This window comes from Triturus cristatus, chromosome 9 (genome assembly GCF_964204655.1).
Source record: "Triturus cristatus chromosome 9, aTriCri1.1, whole genome shotgun sequence".
Classification (NCBI taxonomy): Eukaryota; Metazoa; Chordata; class Amphibia; order Caudata; family Salamandridae; genus Triturus; species Triturus cristatus.
In genome coordinates, this window is record NC_140592.1 from 1,218,086,386 (window position 1) to 1,218,098,414 (window position 12,029).

Consider the following 12,029-nt stretch of genomic DNA (forward strand, 5'->3'; position numbering starts at 1 on the left):
GATCTCTTCCCTGACAACACGTTCATGTCCCCCCCGGTGACAGAGGAGGGCCGCACTGTGCCCTTCTCTGAATTGTTTTTGTATCACAAATTGCGGGCAGCATGCCGCGCACTCAGCGGGGACTTTTCGGCGGCCCCTCCGACATTCACTGCTTTGGAGGGTGTGGTGGGCTCCCCATCTCCACGCAAGTTAGTCACCCGTATATACCGGCAAATGCAAAGCACAGCACCAGTGGTCACACCTAAATCCCTCCATTATTGGAATGACGACCTCCAATCCCCACTGACAGAGGAACAATGGAACTTCTGCTGTGGGCAGCTCACTGTGCTCGCTCCCAACTATAGGCTACGGTTAATACATTTTAAATATTTGCACAGATTCTACAGAACCCCCATCAGTGTGAAAAGGATGGGGCTCCGGGAGACTGATGAATGCTGGAGATGTAGGTACTCCCCTGCCTCTTTTTTACACATAGCATGGTCTTGCCCACTGATCGAGAATTATTGGTGTCAGATTTTTCATTTGGTGAACCAGATTGTTGCGCCATCAGATATCCCATCCCCTGTACTTGGTATATTGGGATATGTTAGGGATACTCCACCAAAATCGCGCAAATTGCATGCGTTGCTTCTATTATTCGCTAAAAGGCAGGTGGCGGTGTGCTGGGGCAGAAGGAGGGTACCTACAATAAAGGGCTGGCTGGCTGATGCAACATATGGACATACACAGCTGAACACATTCTGGGAGTTGATGCCGTCAACACCCTGACCTCGCGATATTTGGGAGCCGTTCGTGCGGTGGGCTCAGGAATGTCAGGACACAGAGGCACATAGTGACACCTTGGATGGGTAGTTTCTGTGGTTGATGGGGGGGGGGGCGCTCGGGGGATTCCCCGCGTACAGTTGGACCACTTTGTCTTCCCTTCTTTGTGATCTAGAATAGAGACCAAGGTCAATTGTACGGGTTGGAGTGGAACATTACGACAGCTATAATTGCCTGTGGGTTCTGTATGTTCGAGTCTACATGAAACTATGCTAATGTGCGTAGCCCCTGAAACTTACGGACTTATTCTAAAAATATGCATTGTCCACTATGGAATCGACACGACCAATATTGAAGTATGTACATCACTGTATGGCACATGACAACACTATGTATATGGATATGCTACGAAAACGACTGGCTGGTTATATTGGTTGTATTGTTTTGTAATCATTGCAGCTATAACTAAAAAAAAAAAAAAAAAAAAAAGGTAACCATGTTGTTTCTACTTACATTTTACATGCTTTACTTAATCTTGCATTCCCTATGAGTGTTTGCTTTTACTTTTTTTTTTTATGCAGCATATTACTCTTATCAAGTGTAGAATTTGAATTGAGCCACATCCAAGTGTTTATAGCGGGCACAATTAGGTTGGAGCTGAAGGCAGTGCGAGTTTCTCTCAGTGGGGCAGTATGGTGTTCAGTGGGGGAGAGGATGTGGCACTATGGCCAGAGCTGTCGAATTTGGAACTGGGGAACTGGGTTCACCCTTCATGACCAGCCCACCAGAACACTCTACTGAAGGAGCATATTCCCATGCTAGACCTTAGAAGGCTTGATGTCTTGGCACAAGCAGGTGTACCCTAGTGGTGTCAATTGTGAGTTAACCTTGTAGGCCTGTCCACCACAATCCATACTGAAGTTCATCTCCTGTCTTGCGGGCAGGCCTACGAAGCAGCACACCCTAGAGCAACAGTGATCCAGTCACTGTGACTCTGTCACTGAGGTCACATGAACCTTGAGCAGGTTAGGGCGGTGCAAACGGTGTGACCGCACTGCTTACCTATTTCGGGTGGGTATGTAGTGTTTGCAAGTATATTATGGTTTAAAAAAAACTTGCTGCCACCTTCCTGGCCTCCAGCAATTTTCAGAAATAATAAAAATGTCATGATAACTTCTGTGATTAATGTTCTTCCTAGAGAGAGATCAGAGTTTTGTCTAGTGGAAGGGTTGACTCCTGGAAATGTAGCACAGAGGGTTAATATGCCTGCTGCAAAGAACATGTACCATGCAGATCACAAAGTGCACTGCTTTAATGGGGGGACCATGATGACTGGTCATTTAATGTCAGCTGTAGATGATGGATCCCTGAACAGTGTCATGTATGTGCATGTTTGCATTGTGCTGAGGGGATTACCAGATAATTGTTCACGCAGCTCTCTGATGGATGTCACATGCGGTTTTTCTGAGTCCCCAGATAGATCATGCAGTCTGTGTGTTCTCTTTTGTACTGCCAGTCACCGGTGTATTGAACTGTGTAGCCTTGGACCGTGTCATGTATGTGCATGTAACTTGCATGATCGAGGTAACTATTAGTGGCGATACCACGTGTCTCTCGGTCCTCTTTCAAGTGCTTGCGGTCCTTTTTCCCCAGCAACGCCCCCTCCCCCCCCCCCCCTCCCCAGGAGCGGCAATCTGAGGGATAGCCCCGGGCGCCACAAGCTCTAGCTACGCCTCTGCCTATGTAGTCAGGGCACTCTGCCCTGGGCAAGCCCAGCCTCTGAGTGTGCCTGCCTAAACCACGTAGTCTGTGTTCGCAGCAAACTTGGGCACCTATCAGTTGAACATCCTTTGGAATAGTTCGATTTCAAACCAATCCACATGTTTACTTCAAAATGCAGCATTCTCTCAATCTTTTGAACTGTTTGTTTAAGTAATTTGTGAATTCCATATTTGGTTTCACTCCATGTAGTACAATTTGTCCACAAAAATATCCACCATGCCCACCCAACTAAGCCCTGCCTGAAATGCCCCAGCCACACCCCCCACGTCATCTGTGCGGCCCCCGGTGATAACCTAGACTGTGCACTTCGGCCCCAGAAGAAATGTTTGTGACTACCCTTGCTCTATGGTATGGATCCCGTGAGAAAACAAACTAAGGCACCAGATATAAGAACTGCAGCAATCCTTCCACGGGCTGCTTTAATGATGGTGAATATCTGGTGGGCAATATACGACTGATACCTTAATGCACTGCCCAACGACTAACTATTCTTCCCTATATAGATCCCATTTCCTTCTACTATGGAACAGTACTCTCAATACTTACACTTTTTAGGGTTGAAGCCTACCAGACAGCACAGCTGTCTGATTTGCTAAAGACATCTTGAGTACATTCAGAAGGCTTCCTTGGGAATACCTTCTGCTCGTCGCTTACCATCGGCTTTGTGGTTTGTAACTTACATTTTCTGGTTATTTCCTGGCTTTATTTGTTTTAAGCTGTTCCAGCCCGAGTTCATCCTTCCCAAGGAGCAAAGTTCTTTCACACTACCTCTCCTTGTATTGTTCCAAGAGTGCTCTTTTCTATAAACATGCCTGTACATCTTGTTCTTGTCTTGTCACATTTGCTGTGCGTTCAAAGATAGAGGTCAAATCTCAAGCTCTGTAGTCCGAAGGAGCTTGGTGTTTACTTTTCATTCTCCGACTTTAAAGTGAGCGGATTTATGTGACAATCTTGCGTGATACTGGGGGTGGGAGAGGTTTTTATTCTAGCACACAACAATATTTAAATGATCTGTGGAAGTATTTTAAAATATAGCAGAGTTATTAAAGAACAAATTAAGAACATTTTGTGTAAATTCTGAAGTGTGCTAGAAACAAATACTTTAATATGATCAGAACAAATCAATACACTACACTCCACCACTGAACTCTACTCCCCTATGCACCACTGCGCTGCATTCTATGCACTCTCCTATGCACCACTGCACTCTACTTTGAAACAATCTTCTCTGACACTGCACTCTACGCCATACCACACCACTGCAGGACGCCAATGCACTCTAGGCCAATCTACACCACTGCACTCTACACTGCATCACTCCACGGCACTGGGCAATGCAAACTGATCTACCCAATCTCCTGACTACACCTCAACAAAACCAAATAAATCTAGTCTGTGATGGAACCATTTGCAAAGCTGTACCACATAGTAAAAACAAAAATTCACTATGATGACATTCTAATGGTAGACTGCTATTAAAGGGCGAATTAATATTATCAACTTATCCAAAATCTATTGAAGTATGTGGAAAATGTTCAGCAGCAAAAATGTATTATCTAAACTTTCTGCATCATTGTAGTGAAAGAGCCACTCTTGTAGTCTGGCACCCTATGATGACCTCCGACCACCATCATTTTAACGGACTTTAGTGTGTTATTTTACCCTAGCCTTAATGTAGGACGGTCCTGCATATATCTGCTTCTCTTCCGTCCTGTAATATTGCTGTCTTTCTTTGACATGGCCTCATGCCCTCCTGCTTTCTGACTTTACCTTGCTTCAAACTTTTCTGTGTGCACAGTGGTGCTTGTAAGTTGTGTGGATGAGACTTATAGGTGCTGACTATTGCCTTTGACAGAGCCTCATGTCTGACTCTGCCTTGCTGCTGCGTGCACAGCAGTGCTTGCAAGTTGTTTGGGTTATTCACATTCAAGGTTTTGCTGTTTTCTGGAAGGCCTTGTGAGAGCTTCGTCAAGACAGAGGCTGGGAGAAGTGCGAATGGAGGAAGAGACTTGAGAGCTCCTTACTGCCATGGAGATGCTTGTTTGGAACTTGGCCAGTTCTGGTAAAATTCCTCTGGCGGTGGGAGGAGGTCTTTCACAAATCTTCTAGTGTGTTTAAAGCTGAGGGTTGAAGGCTGAGAAACTGGGAGTTTGGATTCCGAGCGAGGGCAGACGTGTCTATCCCGGATTGAACCCTGGCTTGCTCAGCTCTGATCCCCGGCTGTGATTCCCTCGGTCAGAAGTGGGCAGAGTATGCACCAGGTGATGTGTTTAGTTGTGTGGTTCTTTGATCATTTGAGGTGCTTTCTTTGTGGTGTGGGAGGTGCACATCCTGAGTGATCTTCTACTGTATGTGTATATATTTCTGATCTCTTGCAAGACGTCCAGTGTATCTTATCTTATATCAGTTATTGCTTGTTTATTAATCAGTATTATAGTTTGCTCTATAGTTTGCTCAGTTATTGATTCATGCCTTTAGATTATAAGTTTGCTACATATATTTGAATCTTATGCATTTGGTATCTGAGATAGCCTTTGTTTAGAGAGTATTATGTAATAAACCCCAAGCCTTATTCTAAAAGTGATAGAGTCTTTGCATTTTGTTAAATAAAACCCATTTTCAAAAGGTGCTGTTTGTTTTGTGTTGACGTCTTGCTGTGCCAGGGGTGGTAAGACATGCTCAAAAGTGTATATTATTCAAAGGTGCAGTGGTATATTTACCTCCCAGGTGGGAGTGCAGGGATTGGGTGTGGCTTATTGGTGAGAAGCTACATTCAAAACAATCAGACTAGGAATCTGCAATTTTGAATAAAACACCTTATTATGCACTGCCTAGTATACACCAGAAATTCTATTAAATAATGTAGTGCAGTAATAGTCCAACTTGGAAGATGAACAAATGCTGCTTAAATAACTTTTTTTGAGTATTTAAAATAAATCTATTGACACAAAACGGATACTTACCTTCAAAGGCTTTGGCAGCATCTACCAAATTTGACCAATCCAGGTCAGCATCAGGAAGTGGCATAAGGCCAGGGTCTGGCATCGGTTGCCTTCGCTGGTCACGGAAGTCAGTGAGAGAAGTGTCTGAGGTAGAGAACTCTCCTGCAGAAGCAAAACATAGAATAAATATTCTCCACAAAGTAATTTCCCATTCTTAATAATGTGAGATGGGAATCTCATGATTTTTCTCAATGTAATGACTGCATACTAACTTGTTCTCTAGATTTTACTAGGAAAGGAGGCCAATTGTCTAAACCCCCTGGCACCAAGCATTAAGTCAACATGCCAACCCGAAGCAAAAAAACAGCTGTACTGCAACCACTTCAAAACCCACTGAGGGAGATGTGTTTCAGATAACTATCAATCCTGTGAAACATTACAAGGATAGTGAGAGGAACATCAACCCCTCTTATTAAAGAATTGCACACTCAAGAACACTAGAACATGAGGGATACATTTTAAATATTTAAAATTAGAATTGTAGTTTAGTGCACCCAATATTAACTGTAGCCACATTGAAGACAAATAAAATGTCAGCAGCAACGTTCACCAAATGAGAAAATAAGCAGAACCACTAACATGATTGTGGTGATAAATCTATAGCAATTCAATCTTCATTCTCCTGCTTCTAAGTGCTCTAGAGCAGCAGAAAATATATATATTTTTTTTTAAATTTCAGAGGGGGACACATCCACATTCATGTTTGAACAATAGAGCTCATGTGCAAGGTCTTCTATTCTCATCTGATGAGGCAAGCTACACTGACAAGTCAGCAAGTGAATTCTAAATGCCTACCGTCATGTTACCCTAAATGTGAACTGGAGATATTATTCTGTACAGCCCGTCCAGAGCTGCCGACTGTGAAGATTCCCCTCTAGCCTTTACTCACCGTGCCCGGTTTTTATAACCTTATTTCATTGTTTTTAAAATCTCCGAGCACCAACAACTAACAAACTGGCATGATGCCCTTTAAATTATGTAATTCTGCAAGATTTTTTTCTTTTGAATAACAACAATAAAGAAGACAGTTGTCAACTTTCTTGAAACCCTTCGAAATCAGTAAGAAAGCAATGTAAAATAAAGGAATCCGGACTTAGATGAAATACTGCAAAATGTATTCATGCAAATCAAGCAGGGAAATACCCAGAGAAGTAAAATCATAATATTGATAATACAGTTGTTAAATATGCGTGCTGAATCCAAGTGGACTTCCTGTAATCCACATGACCAGTATTTGCAAGTCTCTTAGAAAGACATTAGGAGATTCTAGAAATATGAATGGTACTCATAGGATTCATGGGTTTGTTGAAGCTGTGGCAAGTCCGAAGCCTGTATTCTTGCTGCACATCCTTGAGTTTGCTGCAAGATATGGCTTTCAGGCAGCACCTCATTCGGACATCTATCCTGGAAATTACACACTCCACTATCATCTCTAGCTAGTAGGTTTTTATGTCTCTGCTACAGACAGCTTTAGCTACCTGCTGCCCAAGACCTACAGTCTATAATACAATATCTACAGAGGGCTTGGAGTCAGCTCCTTTGCCATGATTGGATGGCTTTCTTATCTACCACAATATTCTGGTCCTTATGCAATGGCTTTCCTCTGTATGTTTGCGTCTGTCCCGCCCTTGAAGCATTGCTGATTTACACTGCATTTGACTGGATTGTCCCCTTCCATTCCTGACTTGAGGGGACTGTTTATTATAATTTTAACACCTCATGGGAGCACATGTGCTTTCATCTCTCCTTTGCCCTTGATTCTTCTCCAGATTCTTTCTTCCTGTTTTCCTAACCACCGCTCACCCACTGGTCCCCATTTTTCGCATTTTTAATGGCACTTCTCTTCTACCACTTTCTCCACTCTGAGGTATTTGTCGTCTTTCTCCTATCCACACTGTTCAAACTGTGTTGCCGGATCCCTCTACTAACCCCTCCATTATTTTATGTTTTAGCTTATTTTTCCATGGCCCAGGCAGCTGTAACCTGCTCCCACACTGCACTCCTGGTTATTCACTTGAGACTCAAAGAACAAAGTTGTAACAACTGTTAACTATTGTTTGTGCGTGGATTACATTTAAAAAAAAAAAATCTCATACCGTGTACAGACTTCATTCCCAACGTGTATGACGGCCTTCTTTCAGGTAAAGATTTGTGAAGAGATGGGTAGGTGCTGCTGAAGAGAACAACATTTGGCAGTGCTTGGTCCAGGAGGGAAATGCGTGCATTTTCAAAGGCAATGTCTCTTTGACCACTGTAAATACTTTCATCTGACAGAGTTCTGTGCAAAGAACGTCTTGTAGGAGTAGTAGCAAAAGGAGACTGTGGGAGGCAAAGATAGCACATATAGATATCAGCAAACATTTGTATCACAAGAGGCCATTGTTACAAATAAATTTGGAACCAAAGTACTGAAAGAAACCAAAGTATGCAGTATCTGTGGAAAACAAAATCGGCTATAATGTTTCTCAAAATTATTCAACCTTAATAAAAAAGTTATGCTGCAAATTATGCTGAATTCAATCGCATGGTGGCACGAACACTCAACACTGGAACTTTGTGCTACATAAGAAGTCTTTGATGTGCTGCCAAGGCCAATCTGGCAGTGTTAAGTCAGACTCCTGCGCCTATGAGGTCCCCAGAAGTGAAGCAGAAAGAATCAATGCAAGGATTGACTTTTTTTTTGCTTTGTTCAAAATGTCTCGAGAGGGTTATCTTAATTCCGGGGAAGGAGTTTTAGGTGCTGTACTTCACACCATCTATGTAACTATACAAAATTGAAAAGGAAGATTACATTAATAAAGGTTATTCTAATTATATTAACTGTCATGTATGAAAATGAGCGGTGAGGGGCGAGACTTGCCAAACTCAGAGATTACTGCTTCCTCTCAAGCTCCTGTGCTGCTGCAGTCTTGGGGCCTTGTCCACCTTCTCAAGGTTTGCGATGGTGCTGCAGCTCAGTGGAGGACAAAGTTCGGAACAGCGGCTATTCTTTTGGGTGCTGGTCATGCCTGGTATTCATTTGGAGCACCAATTTACATCACACAAGGTGTCCTTGGGCAAGACAAGACAAAGGGGATTTCTTTGGCTCAGACCTGTAGTGCCCAGAAAAAACCTACAGGGTATCTCGGGCAATGCATGAGCTCACCCCTGTGTAACAAGAGCCCTGGGACATTCTCTGAGGAAGAAACGTGTGGGGCCACGTCACAGAGGACAACGAAGACGCAAGATCAGATGTGGAGGAGTAAGCTGGCAATGGGCAGGCAGAGTGCACCCGCCAGTGCATGAAGGACAAACTGTGGCTTTTTCAAGGGCGTACTGTAGGAGACCATGCCTTGCAAGGACAGTAAGCAGAGGCAGACCAAATGTAAGGATGATTTTTTTCTTCTCTATAGGGCCTGCTGAAATGGGGATACAGCGCTTTCCAAGGATTCTTGACACAGCCACACCCAGTATGAATTTCTGATCATAAGCATGTGGAGAGACCTGCAGGTGGGATATACACCATACTGAATTAAAACCCTCAGCACCTGGGGGGTACTTAGAGGATATCAAAAACAGTATAATAACCACAGAGAAGGAAGCCAATGCCCTTAGTCAAATGAGGAATGCGGTTTAAAAAACCAAAACAGTACAAGAACATCATGAGTCTATATGAAGGTACTAACAATTTCAGTCTTGCACATTGACATCTATTGCTAATCCAGAGTCAAAGGTGTAGCTGATGGGAACAAAAAGAAAGGCATGGGGACAGAACTTGCCGTGCTGGTGCATTAAACCAACGGCAGCGCGTGACTCAGGCTGCTGCGAATCAAATGGCTACTAGCAAATGGCTTCAAGGTGCATGTTTCCCTGATCTAAGGAAGAGCTCAATTTATTTACCCAAGATACAGAGTGGTGGTCTAACACCTTTCTGAATCAACTGAATGTTTTCTTGGCATCAAACATGCCTTATAGATGCAAACTAAAAATAGTTCTATCTCTGTATGATGGATTAATAACAATCTCCATATACAGCAGGATCCTGGTACAATCCACAGATTGTATTCACAAATGTACATCTGACACTATTCAAACACTTTGCACAACTCTTCCGAATGCCATAAAGATGGTATTTTCTGCCTTGCATCCCCATATGTAAACCTCCTTGCAGGATTCTTGAAATACCTAAACCCCTGCTGTGACTTCATCTAATTTATACACACAACTCTCAGCAATTACGCACTCCCATCACTCCTCTAAAGTTCCTGAGCTTCTGCAATTCTTTTTCTCAGTATGCTTTAAAAACCATCTTTCCTCAAGACTGCTCTCAGCTGCTGACTCACATCACTGAACAGCTCGATACTCAGACATCCCCCTTCGCCAATTCTCATAAAAAACCAACCAACCAACCGACAGGCTGTCTCTGATAATGCTAAATCTAGGTCTCTACTATCTGAGGACACGCTCCACTCACTCTCATATGAGATGATGCTCTCCTGGCCTCCCTCAACTCTACACTCCTTTCACTCTCTAAATCAAATGCCCACGCAATTCGACACCACACTTAAAGAACTGTGCTCCACTTACACCTTATCTGACCGACAACATGCAAAACAAAAGATACATACTTAGATGCGCAGTTCATATAATGACCTTGGATCTACCTCAATAACACTCTTAAAAAACAACTTACAACCTTCAACTAAAATATGCTGCACAATATCACTCCATACAATCTCAACTTCTCCACTGATCTAGGAGCAAAAGATCCCCTTTCTTTCGGCTCCTCTCCCTAAATGTTCCCTGAACTAGACCACAGAAGCTCCTTTTACCGCACAGCATCACAAAGAATCATGGCACCTGCCTGTCCCCAACACTGATCTCTCTAAGCACATCAGCTTTCCCACTACTCTCACCTTCAACTACAAAGCTGTAGCTGACATCACTCCAATTGAACTTTAAAAAAAGCATATGATATGGGTCAGATTAAGATGTCCAATGTTGTGAAAATCACCACAGCCCCTCACTTCCATTAATCTTTTACTACTGTCTACTGCAAAGGAAAATCACAACCTAGAAACACAGACTAAGGAGAATAGCGAGCATCAACATGGGTTCAGCTCTACAGTTCAGGATCTCTATTCAATCTTAGTTAAAAAACCAAGAAGCCTATTGATTATTAATGCTGCTTAAACTTGACAGACCACAATCCTCTTGAACATAAGTTAGATCTCCTCAACTCTCAATTATCTTGGATAGCAGATAGAATGACCTGCCTATGTAAAAGGTTATCTGCCTTTTTAAAGTCTCCATCACCCTCAGAGAATGTCCGACAATATACAAGACTCGAGACTTGGGAGCAATCGACTAGCGCCTACAGGCACACTTCAATCCAATATATCACAGGAAGACGATGACAGCCTACTGACAGACAATCCCACTTTGTGTCCTCCTGACTTCAAAACTACTGAACACTCATCCCGGTTGTTGTACCATTTCCAAAACAGATTAACCACAATCTCGTCATTTAGGACCAAGCGCCAGTCCTATGCAATGAAAACACTGGCGAACAAGAACACTACTCCTATTCAGTCAGAACCCACTCATTGTCCCTACCTTCACCAAAATAGTATACTTGACCCTTGGTTCAATGCTTCATAACCGTAGAACAGCAGTGAAACAAACATAGGAAACTGCCAATCTCACACTGCAACCTTGATATTCTAGCCCTTACAGAGACCAGGTTCAATGATAGTTCCTAAAACATAATGGACCTTCTACACCCTTCAAGTCACTCAATCATTAGATGCGATCGTCAAGGGAGAATCAGAAGATGGGTTGCTGTTATCTTCAGTGCAAAAAGATACTGTCACGGGGTCACTACCCTGGTCGAACGCGATGGAGGATTGTTTGACTCTCCCTTTCCGTCCCGGCCACAGGACTCGTATGTTCCCTTTAAGAGAACCGAGGAATCCCGGTGGGAGGAGCCTACAGGAGACGCGTCAGAACCCGCCGCCCAATCAGGAGTCACACTCCCTCGTAAGGGAAACCCGGATGTGAACGTCGACGCGAAAGCAGGAGCGAGCGGAGAATCGGAGAGACGAGAGGAGCGAGCGAGTATTGGAGAGTGAGAAAACGAGCGAAGAAGACATCGGAAACCGAGGAGCAGCGTCGACGGAGCCAGGAGGCCAACAGATACGCCACTCGCCCCGCCACGTTCCTGGAGGAGCGTGGCTGGGAAAGGTACGTGACCGTATCCTGAGCATTTCACGACCACGGGGAAGGACAGGTTGATTAAAGGAGGGAGGTCACGACTACAGGGGGAGTCTGAGTAGTGGGAGTTGATTGTTGTATTTCACCCGTCACTCCACAACCACACTTCTGTGCCTAGGATCCTCTTGTTTATTTTTTGTGTGACCCGAGATACGGCACTTGGTGGTAGCCCCGGTGATCCCTCACAACCTTTCCCCCTCAAGTCTCCTACGCCCCCTTCAAACCTTCTCA

The 12,029-nt window shown here is 43.8% G+C and overlaps 1 protein-coding gene across 5 annotated transcripts in view; it reads right to left on the reverse strand.

The window, feature by feature from the left end:
- The window catches only part of SIPA1L1 (signal induced proliferation associated 1 like 1), an 820,039-nt gene that overhangs the window by 20,258 nt on the left and 787,752 nt on the right, over nt 1-12,029 (reverse strand). For 4 of the 5 annotated variants that reach the window (XM_085627288.1, XM_085627286.1, XM_085627287.1 and 1 more), the window contains 2 exons: nt 7,643-7,865; nt 5,508-5,648 (listed from right to left, as the gene is read on the reverse strand). In XM_085627288.1, coding sequence (XP_085483414.1) covers nt 5,508-5,648; nt 7,643-7,865 — 364 coding nt within the window. The remainder of the gene's footprint in view (nt 1-5,507; nt 5,649-7,642; nt 7,866-12,029) is intronic. The other variant, XM_085627285.1, reaches the window with a different exon arrangement.